Source organism: Ursus americanus, chromosome 1 (assembly GCF_024610735.1).
Source record: "Ursus americanus isolate L20-20 chromosome 1, mUrsAme1.1.p, whole genome shotgun sequence".
In the NCBI taxonomy this organism is placed as follows: Eukaryota; Metazoa; Chordata; class Mammalia; order Carnivora; family Ursidae; genus Ursus; species Ursus americanus.
In genome coordinates, this window is record NC_142127.1 from 51,853,682 (window position 1) to 51,874,414 (window position 20,733).

General features: G+C 38.1%; 1 protein-coding gene across 3 annotated transcripts in view; it reads right to left on the reverse strand.

The window, feature by feature from the left end:
- Nucleotides 1-20,733, reverse strand: part of GPR155 (G protein-coupled receptor 155) — a 71,823-nt gene that overhangs the window by 25,605 nt on the left and 25,485 nt on the right. Inside the window, exons 11-16 of one of the 3 annotated variants that reach the window (XM_045800323.2) lie at nt 18,507-18,611; nt 13,845-13,981; nt 12,289-12,384; nt 10,220-10,284; nt 8,828-8,965; nt 4,573-6,503 (exon numbers count right to left, since the gene is read on the reverse strand). In XM_045800323.2, coding sequence (XP_045656279.2) covers nt 6,212-6,503; nt 8,828-8,965; nt 10,220-10,284; nt 12,289-12,384; nt 13,845-13,981; nt 18,507-18,611 — 833 coding nt within the window. In that variant the 3' untranslated portion in view covers nt 4,573-6,211. Of the gene's footprint in view, nt 1-4,572; nt 6,557-8,827; nt 8,966-10,219; nt 10,285-12,288; nt 12,385-13,844; nt 13,982-18,506; nt 18,612-20,733 lie in introns of those variants that run through there. The other 2 variants (XM_045800325.2, XM_087861539.1) reach the window with 2 other exon arrangements.

Consider the following 20,733-nt stretch of genomic DNA (forward strand, 5'->3'; position numbering starts at 1 on the left):
AAATACCCAGCAACATGAATGCTGGATGGTACAGTAAGAGTATGTTTAGTTTTGTAAGAAACTGCCGCACTGTCTTCCGGAGTGACTATGATTTTGCATTCCACCAGCAATGAATGAGAGTTTCTGTTGCTTCACATCCTTGTCATTAGGCATGGTCAGCGTTCTGGATTTGGGCCATCTCAAGGTGTGTAGTAGTATCTCATTATTTTAATTTGCTGATGACATGATGCAGAGCATCTTTTTTTTTTTTTAAGATTTTATTTATTTATTAGAGAGCATGAGCGGGGGGAGGGGCAAAAGGAGAGGGAGAAGCAGACTCCCCGCTGAGTGGGGAGCCTGACACGGGTCTCAATCCCAGGACCCTGGGATCATGACCTGAGCCGAAGGCAGATGCCTAACCCACTGAGCCACCCAGGCACCCCGATGCAGCGCATCTTTTAATAGGCTTATTTGCCATCTATTTTCTTCAGTGACATATCTGTTCAGATCTTTTGCTCATTTTAAAAATCAGGTTGTTCATTTTCTTACTGTTGAATCTAAAACTCTTAATCATTGAAATAAGTACCAATCCTTAACAACTATCAACAAGATCCTGTCGATTTCCCCATCTGTATCTTATTACAGTTTTGCCAATGTTTTTTCCTTTTTTTTCATAATCCCCTTCATGAATTTCACCCATCCGCCATCCACCTCCCTTCTGGCAACCACCAGTTCTCTGTATTTAAGAGTTTGTTTCTTCTTTTTGGTGTTTATTTGTTTTGTTTCTTAAATTCTACCCGAGTGAAATAATATGGTATTTGTCTTTCTCTCACTGGCTTACTTCACTTAGCAATATACCCTCTGGGTCCATCCATGTTGGTGCAAATGGCAAGATTTCACTTTTTCTTATGGCTGAATAATATTCCAGTGTGTGTGTGTGTGTGTGTGTGTGTGTACCACAATTTCTTTACCATCCATCTATGGTTGGACACTTCGGTTGCTTTCACATTTTGGCTATTGTAAATAATGCTGCAATAAACAGAGGGGTGCATATATCTTTTTGAAGTAGTGTTTTTGTTTTCTTTGGGTAAATACCCAGTTGTTGAATTACTGGATCATATGGTAATTCTGTTTTTAACTTTTGAAGGCACCTCCATACTGTTTTCCACAGGACCTGCATCAATTTGCATTCCCCTTTTTAAAAAGCTCTTCCTATGCTGCTCTTTCAAATCCTCGAGTGTGCCCAGTTCTTTCACAATGGCTGTCCCCCTGGCTTGCACCATTCATTTCATATGCTCTTCTTTATGTCAGTAGCTCCTTTCATCCTTTATTTTTTTTTTTTTTTTTTTTTTAAAGATTTTATTTATTTATTTGACAGAGATAGAGACAGCAAGCGAGAGAGGGAACACAAGCAGGGGGAGTGGGAGAGGAAGAAGCAGGCTCACAGCGGAGGAGCCTGATGTGGGGCTCGATCCCAGAACTCCGGGATCACGCCCTGAGCCGAAGGCAGACGCTTAACCGCTGTGCCACCCAGGCGCCCCTCCTTTCATCCTTTAGAATTTTGCTGAAACATGAGTTCCTCAGGAAAGTCTTCCCCATACCACAGGGTCAAGTCTGTTGTTACACACTCTCAGAGCCAGATGTGATCCTGATCACAAGTGTAATTATATTTCTAACATCTGTCTTTCACAGTAAAATAGAAGCTTTCTGAGGTTAGGAACTGTCTTTGTTCCCACCATTGTGTGCTCAGTATTCAACAAATACTCAATAAGTATTTGTTAAGTGAGCATTCAAGTGTGATGGAAGTAACTTATACAGTCCGCTGTAATGTTGAGCAAATTATCTAGACAATCTATCTGTATTACCTGGTAACCTTCGTAAAGTCACAGGTCAACTCGTTGCCTTTTTCCGTATTCAAAATGGGAATAACAACTCCCTAAATACAAAGATTATTATAAGGATATGTAAATTAATTAAGAAACAATTTGGGAGACTCACTCTGTAAATCTGATATGGTATTTGGATTTTGGTAATTGTGTGGGTAATTAATGCCTTGCAGTATATCTTAGAAAATTTAAGGTTTTCTTAAATTTCATGTATTTCTTACGTAAAAAATATACTAGCTGAAATTAAGCTTTTGGTTTTTTTCTTTTTAGTTAACCCTTAAATGATGTGGTTTATTATTTACCATGATGTAATAAACCTAGGGAATACTTTAATAAATTGAGTTCTTTAGAGAAAGCTACTTTGTTTGATCTTTGGTGAAAACATCAATTTACATATTAATCTTCAACCAAAAAAATTCTTATTTTTATTTTAATTCCAGTATAATTAACATACAGTTTTGTATTAGTTTCAGGTATACAATACAGGGATTTAACAATTCCATTACTCAGTGCTTATCAAGATAAGTGTACTCTTAATCCCCTTCACCTGTTTCACCCATCACTCCCTCCACCCCAATCTGTTTGTTTCTATAGTTAACAGTTTGTCTTTTCGTTTCTTTTTTTTTTCCTTTGTTTTGTTTCTTAAATTTCACATATGGGTAGGGGCGCCTGGGTGGCTCAGTGGTTAAGCATCTGCCTTCAGCTCAGGGCATGATCCCAGCGTTCTGGGATCGAGCCCCGCATCAGGCTCCTCTGCTGGGAGCCTGCTTTTTCCTCTCCCACTCCCCCTGCTTGTGTTCCCTCTCTCGATGCCTGTCTCTCTCTCTCTCTCTGTCAAATAAATAAAATAAAATCTTAAAAAAAAATTTCACATATGGGTAAAATCATATGGTATTTGTCTTTCTCTGACTTTGTTTAGCGTTATATTCTCTAGAACCATCCATGTCGTCACAAATTGCAAGATTTCATTCATTCTTATGGCTGAATAATAATCCATTGTATATACCACATCTTCTTTATCCATTCATCTATTGATGGACACTTGGTTAGATATTGCAAATAATGCTGTAATAAACATAGGGATGCATGTATCCTTTCAAATTCATGTTTTTGTATTCTTTGGGTAAATACTCAGTAATCCAATTCCTGGATCATATGGTGGTTCCATTTTTAATTTTTTTTTTTCTTTTTAATTTTCTGAAGGACCTCCTTGGTGGCTACACTGGTTTTCATTCCCACCAACAATGCATGAGGGTTCCTTTTCCTCCACATCCTTGCCAACACTTGTTGTTTCTTGTGTTTTTGATTTTAGCCATTCTGACAGGTGTGAGATGACATCTTACATTTCCCTGGTGATGAGTGATGTTGGGCATCTATCTTTTCATGTGCCTACTGACCATCTGTATTTCTGCTTTGGAGAAATGTCTGTTTGGGCCTTCTGCCCATTTTTCAATTGGGTTATTTGGTTTTTTGGTGTCCAGTTGTATAAGTTCTTTATATATTTTGGATATAACCCTTTTTCAGTTATGTCATTTGCAAATATCTTTTCCCATTCAGTAGGTTGTCTTTTAGTTTTGTTGATCAACCAAAAGTTTTGTCCTAGAAATAATTATGCAGCCTAGAATTTTAGAAATTTAGTTCCTACTTGTAAAATTCGCCAAAAATAGATTCAACAGAGTGAATGTTTTCTCTTTTTAATTAATTACTTTAGGCTTTTCTCATACTGATTATAGAAATTCATCATCTCACCTTTTCCTGAAGAATGGTGATAACCTTTCTGATCCTGAACTGTGTTTCCAACCATCAGATATCACTTGACTAACTATAACCAGTGGTCTAAAGTAATTTAATATTTTACATCATATGAGAATTGAAGGGGCAAAAACTAAGATCTATATTCTGCATAGCAAACATGTAAGATAATAGTTTTACGTTTTTCTTGCTTTTACAAACTTAATGTCGTTAATTGTTATTCTTAAAATACCAAGCACACTCTACCTTATTCTAAAACTATTGAAGCTTAAACAAAACCTAGTAATGGAATTAATCAGAACAAAGAAATGAATAACTTATTACTGAATATTAGCCTAAAAGGGGTAATTTTCTTTTTTTTAAGTAGTCTCTATACCCAACAGAGGGCTTGAACTCACGACCCTGACATCAAGAGTTGCACGCTCTACCAACTGAGCTAGCCAGGCACCTTAAAGGGGTAGATTTTAATCAAAATTCCATCAGGTAATTTTCTCAGCTGTGACCCTGCATATTAAATACTATGAAATGTGAAAAGGACTCTGTCATATTGATTCATTAATAAAATGTGCTTACTGAGTGCATAATTGGGCAAGGCCCTGTGCATATAGTTCCCCGTGCATAGGGTCACGAAGAACGGAACAATCTCAGGAGACCCATTTCAGAAAACACTGAGGGGCGTCTGAGTGGCTCAGTCAGTTAAGTGTCTGACTTTGGCTCAGGTCATGGTCTTAAGGTCCTGTGATCGAGCCCCACATCGAGCCCCATGTAGAGCCCTATGATGGGCTCCATGCTCAGTGGGGAGTCTCCTTGTCCCTCTGCCCCTCCCCCAGCTCTTGCTTTTTCTGTCTCTCTCTTGAAAAATAAAATCTTAAAAAAAAAAATGGAAAACTTAAAGAAAAGACCTCTATGATAGCTTCTGCATTTTTCAGATTACTCAAAGAAAAGATGTTGGCAATGCAAGTTAAAATAGGCATTTTATTGAGAAACTTGCTTTGTCAGTGAGAGTAAAAGTTACAAATATTTTCATTTAATAAAATTAGCATATCCATAATCTTAAAAACATCCCTTAAAAGCCTTTGTTTATCTGAAACCTCAGATCATTCAGATCCAGGGTTTTCTCTTAGTGTTTCCCGTGGAAAAAGATGCTACTTATTCCCATCATGCAAATAACAGAACATGTGTAGTATGACTTGTTCACAAAACAAATTCTCCAGTTTGAGTTGCCTGCATGCATGTGAATTAATACCTGTATTGCTGTCACTGTAAAAGTCTCCTGGTGTAACAGTGAGGCTTTAGGCTTACTCCTGAGCACTCTGAGACTTATTAATGTGGTCGTATAAAAAAAAAGGTCTTGCTGCAAGATAGCTCTGCTGAAAAACATCCCCATTCCCTAATCATAACATAAAGTTGGTACAGATTAATACTATACAATAAAGTGTAATTTACTTGTTAAATACACTAGGCTTCCATGCAGGTTTTTAAAAAAAATTACATATTTGTTGCAATGGTTTAAATCTATAAATTATTTTCTAAATGGCTTTTACATGAAACATTAAAAGTATGAGAAAAATAAATACTTGAAACATGTTTTAAATAAGTTAAACCAGCACTGACACGTAATAGTTAAGTAGAGGTTCAAAGGTCATGTGAATAGATCTCTTTTTAATTTACTGAAGATAAAGCTTATCTGAGGGCAACACTGAATAATTTTCAAGTTTATAGATTTTTATACATGGGTACTTTAAAAAGACTAAAATCTAGATGTAAAAGTAGGATGTTAGGTTTAGAATTTTTAAATCTTGACTTGAACTATATAGTTTTTTCTTTTTGACTACAGGGAATAAAGTGATAGGGCTATCCTTCTGCACTGTGATGCTTTGTGCAAACATCAGAATTGATATATGACAATGATTTTGTTGATAAAATTTAAACAAAACTGCTGAAATTATTTTTAGTACAAAAGTTAAAGATTACACTTCTGTTGATGGATTTTGGAGATAATATTTATGGTAGTTCTTCGCCTCCTGTGGCACACATTAGTACTTTGGATACAAAAGCAAGAAAAGATGAACTTTAAAAAAATACTGCTTCTAGTTTTTAAATGAGTATTTGTTAAGAAAACAGGAAAAACAGAATAAGAAGGCCTTTTATCAGAATCATTAAAATTCTTCTTACGAGGCGCCATGGATAAGTGCAAAGTTGTCATAATTTAAGGTCCATTTCCTGCCAGCAGTATACCTGCCAAATTTGGCAATTTAAAGCAATAGTACATTGGATGTTGACTTTGAAATTATAGCAAACAGATGCAGGGAGCAATGTTTTAAAATGTTGGCATAATTAGTTTATGGTAATTATTATATTTATTATCAGACCTTTAAATTTTGACTTGTTTTTTCCCTTTTTCTGTCAGTTTCTTGTGTGTTTTCCATACACATGAAATCACAAAATGTTCGCATGGGGTGGAAACACATCTCACCAAATTTTACAGAAGAGGCAACTGAGGCTCAGAAAGGTTGTGATTTGCCTAAGGTCACACAGCTAATAAGAAACAGATCTGGGGCTAGAATATGGCCCAGGATTGTCTCCTTCATAATTTAGGTCTTAGGGGATGGGGATGAATGCTCAATCTCTTTATATCTTTCCTGTGGGGGAGTGTTTGCATTAATAGCAGAAGGACTCTGTTCAGGACTCTTTTGAAGAAATCTATAAAACAAGTACTCGTCCCGAAATTCATACTCGTTAGTAATATGTTGGATGACTCCCCCTTGCACCAGTCTATCTCCATATATCACAGCTTCACCGCGGTCGGAGGCAAGGCCGACTTCAATGAGCCAGTTCACCAGGTCACAGCCACAGAAGGTTCCGGCAGACGTCTTTGCACCACACCTGTATGTCAAAGGAATGATTCACCCACATGTTCTGTAAACCTGGTATCAGCACTGCATGATGGAGGACAAGCGAGGAAAAACAGGAGACAGGGAAACACAGCATGATAGTTAAAAGGGTGGCAAGAATGAAACTATTCTGAATATAAAGGATTTGTTAACTCACCTGACCCTAGAAAGATCCACCAGAAAAAAATAAAGTATGCCAATAATGCTTGTGAAAACAGACACATGTCAAAAAAATGATAATGTCAATGCATCTTCAAAGTAGCATTCTTTTTATAGTAGCTGGCCTTTTATGATCAGGTCCATTCTGTAGACAGCTGAATATTGTTTATTTTACAAGTTATACTCTTAGGTATAGTAAGTAATTTACTTGTCTCAGTAACATTAAATAATATTTTTTACAAGCTCTTAAGAAGTGACTATTCTTACTCAACTACTCAAATCAGAGGTCATTATTTTCTGTTTATCACAGGGCCCACAAATAGTCTTTCTTCTTGCCTTCAGCAGCAAGACAATCTTACTGATATATTTGTCAAGAATTTGCATTAGGGAGTAAGGAAAGAATAAGTGTGATCTGTCTTGCTACAAATGTAAGGTCTTTACAATGTACTTTGATGATGAATCTATTTCTTGGTTATTTAAAATTTATCTTCCTAATGCAACTGTGGGGTACCTCACTTATGAACAAATAAACAAGGCAAAGAGAAATGTAAAAGAACCAATTAAGTGAATTCTGTACATTTTCGTATAAATATGTAAGAGGCAACACGAATCTGTCCACAAGCATTAGTCAAGCTGTAAAACCCGAAGTGCTTGACAGCAGGAAACAGCGGATGAGAATCAAGATGAAATGAGAAATAGGTGACAAAAATTTTAGAACACTTAACCACCAATGAATATAGCGTTTCATATAAAAATTAGCAAAGAGGTTAATATACATGAAAAATCTTCTCAAGTACATAAATCAAAATATTTTAGCATCAGTATTTTGCTTAGTAATAAGATATCTTCATTTATGCTTTGTAACTACAAACATCACTTTGAACAAAAGCCTGAATAGTATAACCTATGAATGATCCTTCTCCCTGCTTGTCGTTTTTTAACTTACAGACCAACACCTTCTATTCCCAGACACCAACTGAATCATATTTGCTTCCTGATGCCTGACCGGGCAGCTCCCGTCGCCGCGTGTGGAACCGTACAGAGTGGCAGAGAATGTGCTGGACAGGGCCCAGAGCTGCAGCGCCGCCCGCCAGAAGCCAGAGCCGCGCTTCGGAGAGCAGCCAAGCACAGTGGGCCTTTCTTCAGTGCACTGCCCTCCCTTCATTTAAAAAAATAATTGTAAATTGTTGGAACTATCCACAGATGGAACTTCTAAATAATTCTGTTTGGCTCTTTAAGGGGAAGAAACTTAACTTTTCTTCATAGTTTGCCATTTCCAGAAACCGAGCAAGGACCATCATATAGATTTTGCTATCCAATTCAAAGACATGTTATCTAACTTTAAAGAAGAGGAAAACAAAGGTTTAGAGAATTGACGTGGCCTGATGACACATAGCTAGTAAGTAGCAGACTCAGGAGCTGGCCTCTGGTATCGTTATCCGACCAGTGAGGCCCCTTCCCACTAGCTGTACCAGGCTACCTTTTGGTTATAATAAAATATACTGGCATAAATATATCATTCTGAATGGTAATCTTCATAAATTTTCAAATACGCAGTTATAGACATAAAAGTATTTAGTTTTTTATGTTGTGTTTTTCTTTTCTCTTTTATGATAACCCAAAATCATGGCACTGTAACATTCATTTCCTGCTGCATGCTCCATACCTTGAGGATTAGAAGAATAAATATGATGTCATAGACTGAAGATTAGGACTTGAAGGGAAAAATAAGCAGCAGAATTAATTAAAAGACAAATTTCATTTATTTTCTTGCCAATGTCATTAATAATATGAAATAACATACCACTAGGAGATGGAGAATAGAAAGCCACTTCTAAATCCAGTGTATCTCATAGTTTGTGAGAGACACTAATGGCCAACATGAAGTGAATGTTAATATTTTACTATATCGTGGTTCATTCTAAATTAGTTTTCACACTTTATATAGAAATAGGCAGTTATATAACATTTAGAAGGTGTAAAAATCTTATATATGCTGTTTCTTAAACTATAAACTGACCCATAGCTATTTTAACTTTTACATGTAAATGCGCTATTGAAAATAACAACCATATAGTTAGTTACAACCACATTACTTAGCCTGTTACAAACCAAAATTAATCATCTAAAATATAATTATCTGGAATTTGTACTTACCTTCTTTCTTTGACAATGTTTCGGATACAGAGGTCACGGTGATAATGGATAAATTGTTGACAGGTCATTTTTATTTCCTCAGGAACAGGAGAACCCCTGTTTTCTGCTGTCTCTTTATTATTCCATAGGAATTCAAGTCTAAAAACCAAAATTTATGGGGGCCACTTTTAAGGAAAGGAAAGCACTGAGAGAAAACCCCTTCTTGCTTATCACCCCATCAACATGGCTCTTCCAAAGCTATCATCTACAACATCCAGATATCGCTTGTCTCCAAAGCAAAGACATAACCTGTGCTTGGTTTCCTGGTCCAAGCAGGTGGGGTGGAGGTGAGGTGAGATGGGTGGGAGACTTGAGACTCGAATATTTTATAAACCCTCCTGACATATTTGATCCATTTCATTTCTGCCAATAAATGAAGTTCTTTTCTTGTTCTACATTCTACTGTTTTAGGTTGCAAAAACAACTTACAGAGATCAAGTATTTTATTTAATCATTTCCCAATTTCAGTACCACGGAGACAAATACTGGGATCTGGAATACAGCGTAATTCTGTTTCTGTCTCCTCAGACAGTGGATCTGTTGACTATTTTACCTAATCAACATTATGAAGCTGAGAACTAAGTTCAATGACTTTCCTATTAGGCTTTTTCTCCTTAATGAAATGATTATGGCCCTAGCAACTACATCTTAATAATGTGATGATGTTAATAAGGACAAAAAAGAAGAAGGAGAAGAAAGAAGAGTGACCATATACTGGGCATTTTTTATATAGTTGGTTGGATAAATTCCATTAGTACTTCTAATTTCTACTAATTTTGACTTTGAAAACAAATGAGGACATACAAAGATTTGTGCTGCCTTTTCCTGCCACTCCCAAGCTGGAGAATTCCCACTTCATTATTATAAAGAAATTACCAATCTGAATCCAAAGAAACTTTGCACCAAGCAAATAAAAAACAAAAATTCAGAAAAAAGAGAACTTGAGTTTTCTATAAATTGTCAGTTTGATAGAAAGAGAAATCCTATTGTCAAAGGAGAATCTACATTTTCAAATATAGACCTCTGGGGGCACACCATCTACTACTTCCATTTCTAAATACACTTTCAAGTTTCATTTTATTTTATGTAGTTAATGGCATAGGTAGAAGTTCGCATCCATCAGTTCGTGTTAAAATGCAAATGACAACGTTGGATCAATAAGAGTTCTTCCAATATTTTCTCTGCAGTTATTTACAACAAATACGTGAATCAACATATAACCTTTCTGAAGTGTTTAATTTACCCTTTCTGTGGTCTCCGAGCAGTTACTAAAGATTTAAAAATATCAGTATCTTAATAGAATGGCCTTGTCATTACCTTTACAGATATTGATTATTTCAAAACTAAATTTACCTTCTTTTGAAAGGCAGGATGATTAAATGTTTGTCCAATCCGAAGATGCCAAAGGAAATAAATCCCTAGGGAAGAAGAAAAGTTATAGTTATGAATTCAACACTAGAATGTTAAGACTGGGAAGTTATGGAAGCCACCATATTTAGTGCTGAGGGAAGCAGACCCATAGCGATTAGAGCAATATTGAAGTGGAACACAAGGCAGGCCCTCTAAAGTGTATGCCTGGAGGCAGGTATGATACTTGGCCACCTCTTTCTGGTCGTCTATCCTACTAGTTATGTTGGATAACTGGTTTAAGCCAGTACTGAGCAACCATAACTGCATATTAGCTTACTGAAGAAAAATGAAAATATTTAAGAGCTTTATGTCTTTTTTCCCTCTTTTTAAAAAAGAAAATAAATTATCTCCTATTGTGCTTAGGTATTTATTATTTTTCTGTTAACACTTCAGAAATTATAGAATTATATAGTATCTTGTTATAATGAAGTAACTGAACAAACTTTATGTGAAATGAAGTTGGCTAGGTGCTTAACAGAAAGACTTTGAAGGATTTGGGGGTGATGAAGCAAACTGGCACCAGAAGTCAGCCACACATCAGGACAATGGGGACTGCTTGGGGGGGCAGAAGGCTGGGAACTGCCATTTGTCAGGCACAGGGGGATAAGGATCTAAGTGCAGGTGGGTGGGAGGTGGGATGGAGAATGTCATGTATTGCACGAAAGATCTACCTTGCTTCACCCCCAAACTATAAACCACCAAAAAGGAATGATCTTACTATAACACCTATACAGGATGTGGTGGTGGTGGTGGTGGGGGGTGTATCTCTTTCTTTCCTTTGAAACACTTGGGCCATTAGCTGTGGGGGCATCATTTCAAATGCAACATTCCTGGCATTAGCTTCTTTGTGAAGCCTTCTCAGTGCCAGCCTTGGGGTGACTCGGCCTGGAATGGCTTTCCTGAACACAAAATGTTGAGTGAGACTGTGAGTTTTCAACCTAGTATTTTATAGGTCTTGAGTACAAAATCAGGTCTTACACAGAATCACAAAGTAAGGTGGGCATCAAGTAGCTTGGGATACTCAAGTCTATCTGTGATATACTGACTAGGTCACTTATCTGTCTGGTCAGAGTCATTTTGCTCCCACAACAATGGCAAGACAAACTGGAGATATTTCAAGAAATTAATGTTAGGGTAAAAAGTGCAAGAGTCTTTACTGATAAATGTTAACTGACTCAGTCGATTATTAAAACCAGTGATTTCAAACACAGTATTTTTTTCAACCTGATACTTACTCTGGGGACTAGTATTCTCTAACTAAAATGTAAGGGACTGAAAACAATCACATTTTGAACACATAAAAATATCTTCCCAATACATAACACACCACTTACCTTTAAATATCCATTTTAATAGTGACATAAAAACAACAGCTCCTATTATATTAGTTCTTCATGGGATTTTAGTTTCTAATTTGTAAACTGGGAATGATAATGTCTACTTTGTAAGTATTCTTGTGACGTTTAAGTAAGATGACTAATGTAAATGCTTAATAGTGGTTGGCATATGGTAGTAGGTCCTCAAGAAATGGTAACTAACTATCCCTGGCCAAAATTTATTTGTCTACCACATGATTTTCTGAAGATTTAAGTACCTATTTTTCAAGAAACATCAAAATGTAAATGAAACAATGTTCATCCATTTAAGTAACTAAACTAAAGGCTCAGAGAAGGTAAGTCTTTTTCCCAAAGTGACTTATTAAGACCATCACAAAGTTTAAAAAGAAGCTGGAACATCTTGTCCCTGCTTAAATTATCATTCTTTATTTTAAAACCAAAGCAAAAAATGATTTGGTGTTTCTGATTGAAACACTCCGTGTGCATTCTGATGACTTGAAGCAACATGGAGACGGGCAGCAGCTGTCAGCTGTCACGCGCACCAGCAGCTGGCAAACCAACTAAACCCTTTTGATTTAAAAGAAAACAACAACATCCGCACCACTACCCCCCAAACAGCCCATCCAGGAAAACAAAAAAGCCCTCCAGCCCTCCAAGTTCTCAGGAAATAAATACCTGGCCAAAGTTAAACACAGCACAGAAAAACTGTAACTCAACGTAGAGTCTTCCAGGTTCTTGGTTGAATAGCCACCATAAACAACTGGAAAGATTCTGTAAAGGAAGGTGCAAATAGTATTTTAAAATGAAGCTAGCTAATCATTTCTTTCTATCCAGAACACAGTACAATAACTTATCTGCTTAATAATTAGGCAGAGAAAGACTAAAAGGAAAAACACCAAGAGAATATAGAGGCTTTGTCTTTTGAACAAGAGGTTTCAACCTCTCCTCTTGACAGATGTCATTCAAACAGCCTCTAATTTGATCAGACTTGAAGCAAGAAGACACACGCCATAATACAGAAGCTTACATAATACATCAGGACTGCCGACTAGCCTAAGGACTGATTTTAACATTAGTTCTACACAATGAAAACAATCACATCACTAAGCAGCAGTTCTTGGCAGCATTTCTTACTTTTTGATTTTTGTTCTTAAACAGCAGTTAAAATGGTGCTGGCTGATAGCACTCTATGTAACGGGCATCCCCACGTAAAAAGGTTTCTTCATACATTATATGGTCCATCTCCCATCTCTAGGCAAGTTACGCTTCAACCATCTCAAAGAATTATATAATAATAACTGATAATTCATAAAAGAGGACATAAAACTAATTCTAAAAACCCCTAGTAATCAGAGAAATGCATTGAAAAAATAAAGTGCTGTATTTTACTTATAAAACTATCAAATTTTAAAATTTACAACATTCAGTGCTGGTGAGAGTACTTTTACAAATCTATGCTACTCCTTCAGAAAACAATTTCAGAGAATGCATCCAAAGGCACCGAAATGTTTATACTCTTTGATCCAGATTTCCCAGCTTTGAGAGTCTATCATACGGAAATATTGTGTGGAGATGTTTATTTAAGCATTTTGAAGAACTAGGAATCATCATCCACAAGAAAGTACTTGAGTAAATTATAACGAATCTCCTCTGTGGTTCATTGGGGAGCCATTTAAAGTAACAGGAACAACTATGTAGCAACATGAAAATGGTTGACATAGGTGACAAAACAGGGTATAAATCTGTATGACCATGAGAACCATGAAAAATGTACTAAAAATAGAAGGTAGTAATCTTATAACTATCTATTGTATGAAGTGGTTGTGTTATTTTCATAATGAAAAATTCTGTTTGAAAGCTTATTTATCTGAGGAATGTCTCCTGCGAGACCACGTGGGTATTTATCCACTGAGGTCAGTCTTGGAAGGAATGCGTCAGACTAAGTGGCCCGTACACTGTGGAGATACCTGGTTTTACCAAGTTCTACGTTCAGAGAATAGAGTAAAAGACTCTAAACAAAATAGGCTATTGGGGCATTTAGGCAACAGGGTGCTGTGAATTCTTCATTCCCCTTGCTCCCCAAAACAGCTCGAGATCAGGATTCAGATTGGCCTCCTTGCCACCCCCCACCCCAGAAGCAGCAACTAACATTCCCCCAGATGCGTGAATAAAAATCTTTGCCAAACATTTAAAGAAATGGCCCCAAAACAAAAATCAGAAGAAACATTTACAGCAAACAGGCCAATAATGAGAAGTAAACACAGCAACACATGTCGAGTCAGTTGCTGGTCTCCACTCTGCAGATACTGCTCTTCTTCCTGGACTAACATGCAGCTCTGGGAGTTACAGCGACTCACACAATGATCATCTATAAGACAGTAAGTACAACAATTTGTAATCAGAGCTTTTTATTTGAATGCATTTTAAATTCATAATGACTTTCGAGCAAAGCAGCACATATGCACATTCAGCTCAGAATCAGTATATTATTTTAGACGAAATTTGAGGAAGCTTCCTTCCTGTGGTCTCAGGAGAGCTCTACTTGTCAAGCGTTTTCATCTGAAATAATATCAGTAGGGTGCCATAGTTGCCATCTACACTACTCAACAGTGTATCATCTATATATTTTAAGACCAGGTTTACTGTATCTACTTAGAGAATTTTTCTTCTCTTTTTTTTTGTTTTTAAGATTTTATTTATTTATCTGACAGAGAGAGAGAGAGAGAGCAGCAGCAGCAACAGAGGGAGAGGGAGAAGCAGGGTCCCCGCTGAGCAGGGAGCCCAATGTGGGACTCCATCCCAGGACCCTGGGATCATGAACTGAGCCGAAGGCAGATGTTTAACCGACTGAGCCACCCAGGCGTCCCCTCTACTTATAGAATTTTTCTACAGCAAGAGCACACAAATACTTTTTCTTAAAGTAGGATCATATAAAGGCACAGTTCGACAGCCTGCCCTTTTTTTTTTTTTTTTACTTAGCAACACTGGGTACTTCCCTCAATGCCATTAGCTGTTATTATAGCCATTAGCTATGTATTATAAATATATATATATCTTAATTTCTTTTTCTAAAGCGAAATTAACAGCTCATGTTTCATCTGTAACAAATTACATATTGGTCATGGATATCCTAGTTTGGTTCACTGTAACATAAATTTAACACTCCCCCTTGCCTTTCATTAAAGAGTTTAGCATCTGCCTTAGAAAAGACCATTAAGAAATCAAAACTGTTATACACCATTCTGTTGACACGCAGAACCAAGTCCAGATCACAGGTATGACTCTTCTCTGGACTGGACTCGAGGGGAGGGGCCTTCCCAAGAAACCTTCCCAAGAAACCTTCTCCTGCCTCAGTTCCACTATGCCCTTGGCCTCAAAAGCAGGGGAAAACATTTTTTACAAAATGGATGTCTAGTCCAACATACAGTCTGATTTTAAAAAGTCAAAGATGAAAACCACAATTTTATAACTTTTAACCCTCAAGGTAACCACAAAAATTTGTATTTCCTAGAGCCCCTTTCCAGAAAAGGACATACACAGTCATTAAACATGGTCCAACATTTTGGCTAATGGCACGGGGAAGCACACAGTGTTGCTATGTGAAAAGAAAGCAGGCTGCCAAACTGTCTCTCTAGTATGATCCTACTTTAATATCTTGGTGTAGAAAAATTCTATCAATATATATATATATATATATATATATATATATATATATATATATATATAATAAACCTGGTCTTAGGGTACAGATACTACAAAAATGGATAAAAATAAATTTTATTATTTTTCTTTTGCCTTTCTTACACATTGCAACATTGATTTTTGCCTTTGTGCTGCGCCAGTGTTTTGAGGGTAAGGAATTAATTATACTGCTAAACTCTAAAAATTCTCATTTGTTCATGGTTTGATTTCCTTTAGCCTTTATTTCAGGCTTAAGGAATGATACTAAATTATATGAGTAGATGAAATCCATATATGATGGCTTTCTTTCTATATAACTTTTGCAAAATAGGATCAGAAAATGTAAGAAGTTCCTATATAAAAGAGTTTTCAGGAATAAGCATTATCCATGAAGAAAATGACAGATAAGAAAAGCATAGTTTTCAGAGACAAAAAAATGTTAAATTAAATTACACACTGAATTTGTTGACAGACTTCACTATTAGGTATATTGCGTAGGGAGAAAACAAGGAGGAAAGCCTAGGGAATTATGATGTAAAGAAACATTAGTTTAGGAAAGTGGCATACAAAACGGAAAAACAGTTTAACTGAATGCCAAACGGGTTTTCCTAGCAGAAAGTCAGTGAAGGCCCAACATCTGATATATTTTCACTTCTTTCTATAGACATGTGAGTTTCACTATTTAGGATTCACTGCTAGCCAGCAGATAGCAGCTAAATATAAACCCTGACTAACAACCACTACTACTGCAAGTATGTTTAATGAGCAAATATTTACTATATATTCCACACACTGTGCTAAGTGATTTGCATACATCGTTATTATAATCTTCACATTTCTTATATAAAAGTGAAATGCCTTTGGCAACAATACAGTTGACATAGGTTTCATCACGAGGAGGGCTTTTGGGGGTTTCCCTTTCTAACTTAATTATAAATAAGCATAATCAACTGAAAGTGCATTGCAATTTTACGTGTGTGTTCAGTTGTTTCAAATACTTTGAATTCCATTGTGCGCGCATGGGGATGGTCCGAGATGGTAGCACAGGAAGACCCTGAACTCATCTCCCACAGATACACCAGATCCACCACTCTATATGGAATAACTCCCACCTAAACAGAACGAAAACTAGCTGAACAGCTTCCTCCACAAAAAGGGAAAAATGGCCACACTGAGCCAGGTTGGAAAGGCAGAAATGCAGTCTTACCAAAAAGCTCACCCTGGGCGCAATGACTCACAACAGGGAAGTACCTCACAGGCTCAGCGCTCCCTGACGAGTGAGGAGTTTGTGCTCCACATCAGGCACCCAACCCTTGGGACCTGCACCAGACAGATGAGGCCCCAGACATGGGGCTTATGTGCAGGGGCCCGAGGGTTGTGGGGATCTGAGATACAACTTGTGAGGGGCTCATGCACGGACTCACCCGTCTGGGGACCCAGCATGAAGGCAGCAGTTTGAGAGGTGACTGGATTACATGTGAAGGAGACTCAACTGCTAATCTTAAAGATTCGCTGGAATTTTCTTTGCGGACGGAGCTGCTGGAGAGTGCCAATTTTTGCACTCTTCCTCTACCTTGCCAAGGCAGACAGGTGCGTGCAAACATAACACGGCTAAATCCAAGACACGGCCCTCCCAGCATGCTCTGCTCCAGCCCTGCTAAAATTGCAGATGTGCCCCGCCCTGGATGCTCTTTCCTGGCACAGGCGTGTCCCACACCCAACACTATCACACAGCTTTGCTAAAGCCTGTGGGTGAACTCAGTCTGCACAGAGGCCACTCAACTGCCTGGCTCTGGCGGCTGGGGAGGCTTCTGCTTCTGGGCTCCATGGGTCTGTAACAATTGGAAAGATAGTTCTGGACAGGATACCATATCCTGGGCAATACACAGACAGCACACTACATATATGGCCCCAGAGTGCACATAAAAAGACCCACTTGAGGGTCCGGGAGCTTTAACCTGAGGGACGAGCTTCAGGTTAAAGCCACACATCTAAGGCTACAGAAGCACTCTCAGAGGATACAGGCAGCGGGACGCCATCTGTGCACACCACCCCCCACCTTGGCCTTGCCACAGCTCACTGGTATCTCCCAGAAAGGCTCTTTTATACCTGACTGAAGCCCTGATTCTTGGTAACTGTCACCCAGGGGACACCTTCGGATCTCCCGGTCTAGAGATCAGCAGGGTCTACAAATTGTGGTCCCACAGGATTGTATGTATTTGCATACTTTAAGAGCCGTTGCCTGAGCATCTGGCTTCCAATCAGCCTAAATTTAGGTCCCTCCCTTTTGGACGGGTCCTAGCACACCCTCAACAACTGGGACTGTGAAAAATAAATCAGGCTAGACCATCACGAAGGGTCTAGAGACAACCAAGAGCTAGGGCAAGGTTGAAAACAGACTGGTGGTTATCGGAGGGGATGGGGGTTGGGGGGGGTGAAAGAGTGAAGGGGGTCAATTGTATGGTCATGGATGGTAACCACACTTATTGTGGTGATCAATGTGTAATGTATACAAATATTGAATTATTATGTTGTACGCCTTATACTATGTTACAAACCAATTTTAGCTCAAATAAACAAATAACCTGAAATTCAGACCACAAATGTAATTCAGTCTCTTACTCTGTATGTCAAAGGTTATTACTTTCAAAAATATTTATTTTATAAGAAAGGGTATATTTAAAGTATATAGATTCAAAATATAATTAAGCACTAATTGGTCCTCGCCCTGAAGAAAATGAGTGGGGGAAAAGTCTCAGCTGCTAAAATAAGTCCAAAAAAAAAAAAATGGCGCTTGGGTAAACTTCTTGGAATTATCACATGGGTTAAATTTATTGGAAAATGTGTATATAATAATACCAATTACTATATTATAAGAACTTTATTTTTTCTTATTATTATTTTAAGTAGGCTCTGTGTCTAATGTGGAGCCCAAAGCAGGGTCTGAACTCACGACCCTGACACCAAGACCAGAGCTGAGATCCAGAGTTGGACGCATAACCGACTGAGCCACCCAGGTTCCCCAAACTTAATTTTTTTAAATGAGTATTCTATCTATGCACAATTATTATCCTATTAGCACTTTTCCCCAGCTTATTTGAGAATACATAAGCAGTGTAGCTTCTATGAAATCCTAAGCCGAAATCTTTTAAGGTACAAGGAGAGGAATCTTCTGTACCTTAGGCCCATCCTCATAGCCTGGAGGCACTTACTTTTCTCAAACGAAGGAGTCACAAGCCCGCTGGCGCTTGGGTTTGCTACTGGCTCGGTGGACGGGCAGTGTGAGCCACCATTTCCCATGGAGCAGGAGCAGCAACCTATACAGATAAAATAACATAGGAGAATAAGGCCCAACCACAACAGACATGGGCAACTTCAAGAGATGCCAAACCAAGCCAGACAGCCCACCCACTCAGAGACACACACAAATTTCCCATGCAGCCACAATGGAAATGTGTTCACATGATGTCTATGCAGAAGAATTTACATGTGCTTATACAGAGGTTAGTATTTAAAGAGTGGCAGACAAAGGACTGCCTCCTTTATATATTGCTTGCTCATTGCCTGACAAGGAAGAGTGTATTTATCCATGCTGTTTTTATTAGTTACCACTGTGCTTCGAGAACTAAGAATGTGAACAGTTTCTTCAAATACAGCTTTTATTTCATCACTCCTTAAAAACATGCACTAATGCTCTATTGTACACTGTAGTTAATTGAAACTCCTTGGCCTGAATTTGAAAGCTCCTGAGGACTTGGCTCCTCTTTCCCTATCCAACCACCCCCACTATCCAACAAGGCCTTTCCCTTCTTTCTGGACAATTCTTTAGTGTCCTCCACAAACCCCATGCCTGTTCGGGTCTGCAGACCTATTTAGACACGTGTGCAATTCCCACTCTTGTTAATTCTCTGATATCCTCTCCTCCTTTATGTTCAGCTCAAGACTTGCTTCTTTCAAGAACGTGTTTCCCACTAGTCTAGAAAATGCAGTCAAAACAATTCTATTCTTTTGTCTTTTCAAACATATACTGCTGCAAATCTCTTGCTGCTTTACAGGTAGCTTGGATTACGGACGTCGCACTGACACATCTGCTACAGAACCGTAGTTTCTCCTCGACACAGTCAGAGGATGCATGCGGTGTCCTTGAAACACTCCACACAGATACAAGCCATCGTGCTCCTTGACATGGATTCTTTTTCTTTCCTTTTGACATGGATTCTAATAAAATAATAACTTCAGTGATAAACCGTATTAAAATTTAATATGCTAGAAAAAGGAATAATGCCTAGGGTGAAATTTTCATTGATAATATAATTTAATTCTTCAGCGGTGTTCTTAACAGAAAAGATTTCAAAGTATAAAAACTACTATCTATAATAAGCTATTACAAGTGTCTTTCTAAATTAAAGAGAATGATGCCATCTCAAAGTTAAAATAGAACCACAGAATAATAGAAAAGACAACGCAGAGATCATCTGGCCCAGCCCTCCTATCTTCAGAATCTTGAAGGCTTAAGTCAGCTAAGATGAAATTGTTCAGAAAACAGATATAAAGCCAGCCCATTCCAATGACATACATTTAGGGCACGCACGCAGGTACTCCCACGTGATTATAGCCACCACGAGAAGTGCTACGGCAGTTTTTATCTTCTAACATAAGAAGGATATAACTAGCCTATTAGCCTTTTCTTTTATAACTAAACTTTTGATGTCACATTAAAATAGGTTTATTTCCCTTTTAGTCATAATTCCACACTTAACAACATGTGCAAATCATGGGTCTCTGACAAACGTGTAGCAAGGGGTAGAGGTAAGTGAACTCTTTTGGATAACTGAGATTTGGGGAGGCCAGGCTGGACATCAAATGTGTTATATGTTAATATTACTAGCAAATCAGAAGAGAGCAGGATTTGCAGAAGGAGAAAAACCACACAGATTTTCCTCTAGGAACATGGGTCAATAGGCAAATAAACAAGTACTTGGCCATAGCAATTTGTAGGGTAGCTTCCGAAAATCATGGTGTAGGGGCGCCTGGGTGGCTCAGTCAGTTAAGCGTCTGCCTTCAGCTCAGGTCGTGATCCCAGGGTCCTGGGATCGAGCCCCGTGTCAGGCTCCCTGCTCAGTGGGGAGCCTGCTTCTCCCTCTTCCTCTCCACCGCCCCGCCCCCGGCTTGTGCTCTCTCTCTCTCTGTCTCAAATAAATAAATAAAATTAAAAAAGAAAAGAAAAGAAAATCATGGTGTAACGTATCCAGCCACGCATCTACCCAGCCATTAACAAATATTACTAAGTACTTACAGTAAGACTGATACAGTGCCAAGGCTATAATGTTGGGCAAATCAGTCATCGCACTTACAGTCAGTCTAGTGGGTTATACAGATAGGTCTAATGGCAATTATAAAACAGTGAGATGCGAGGAGACGGAAATAGAAACACTGAGG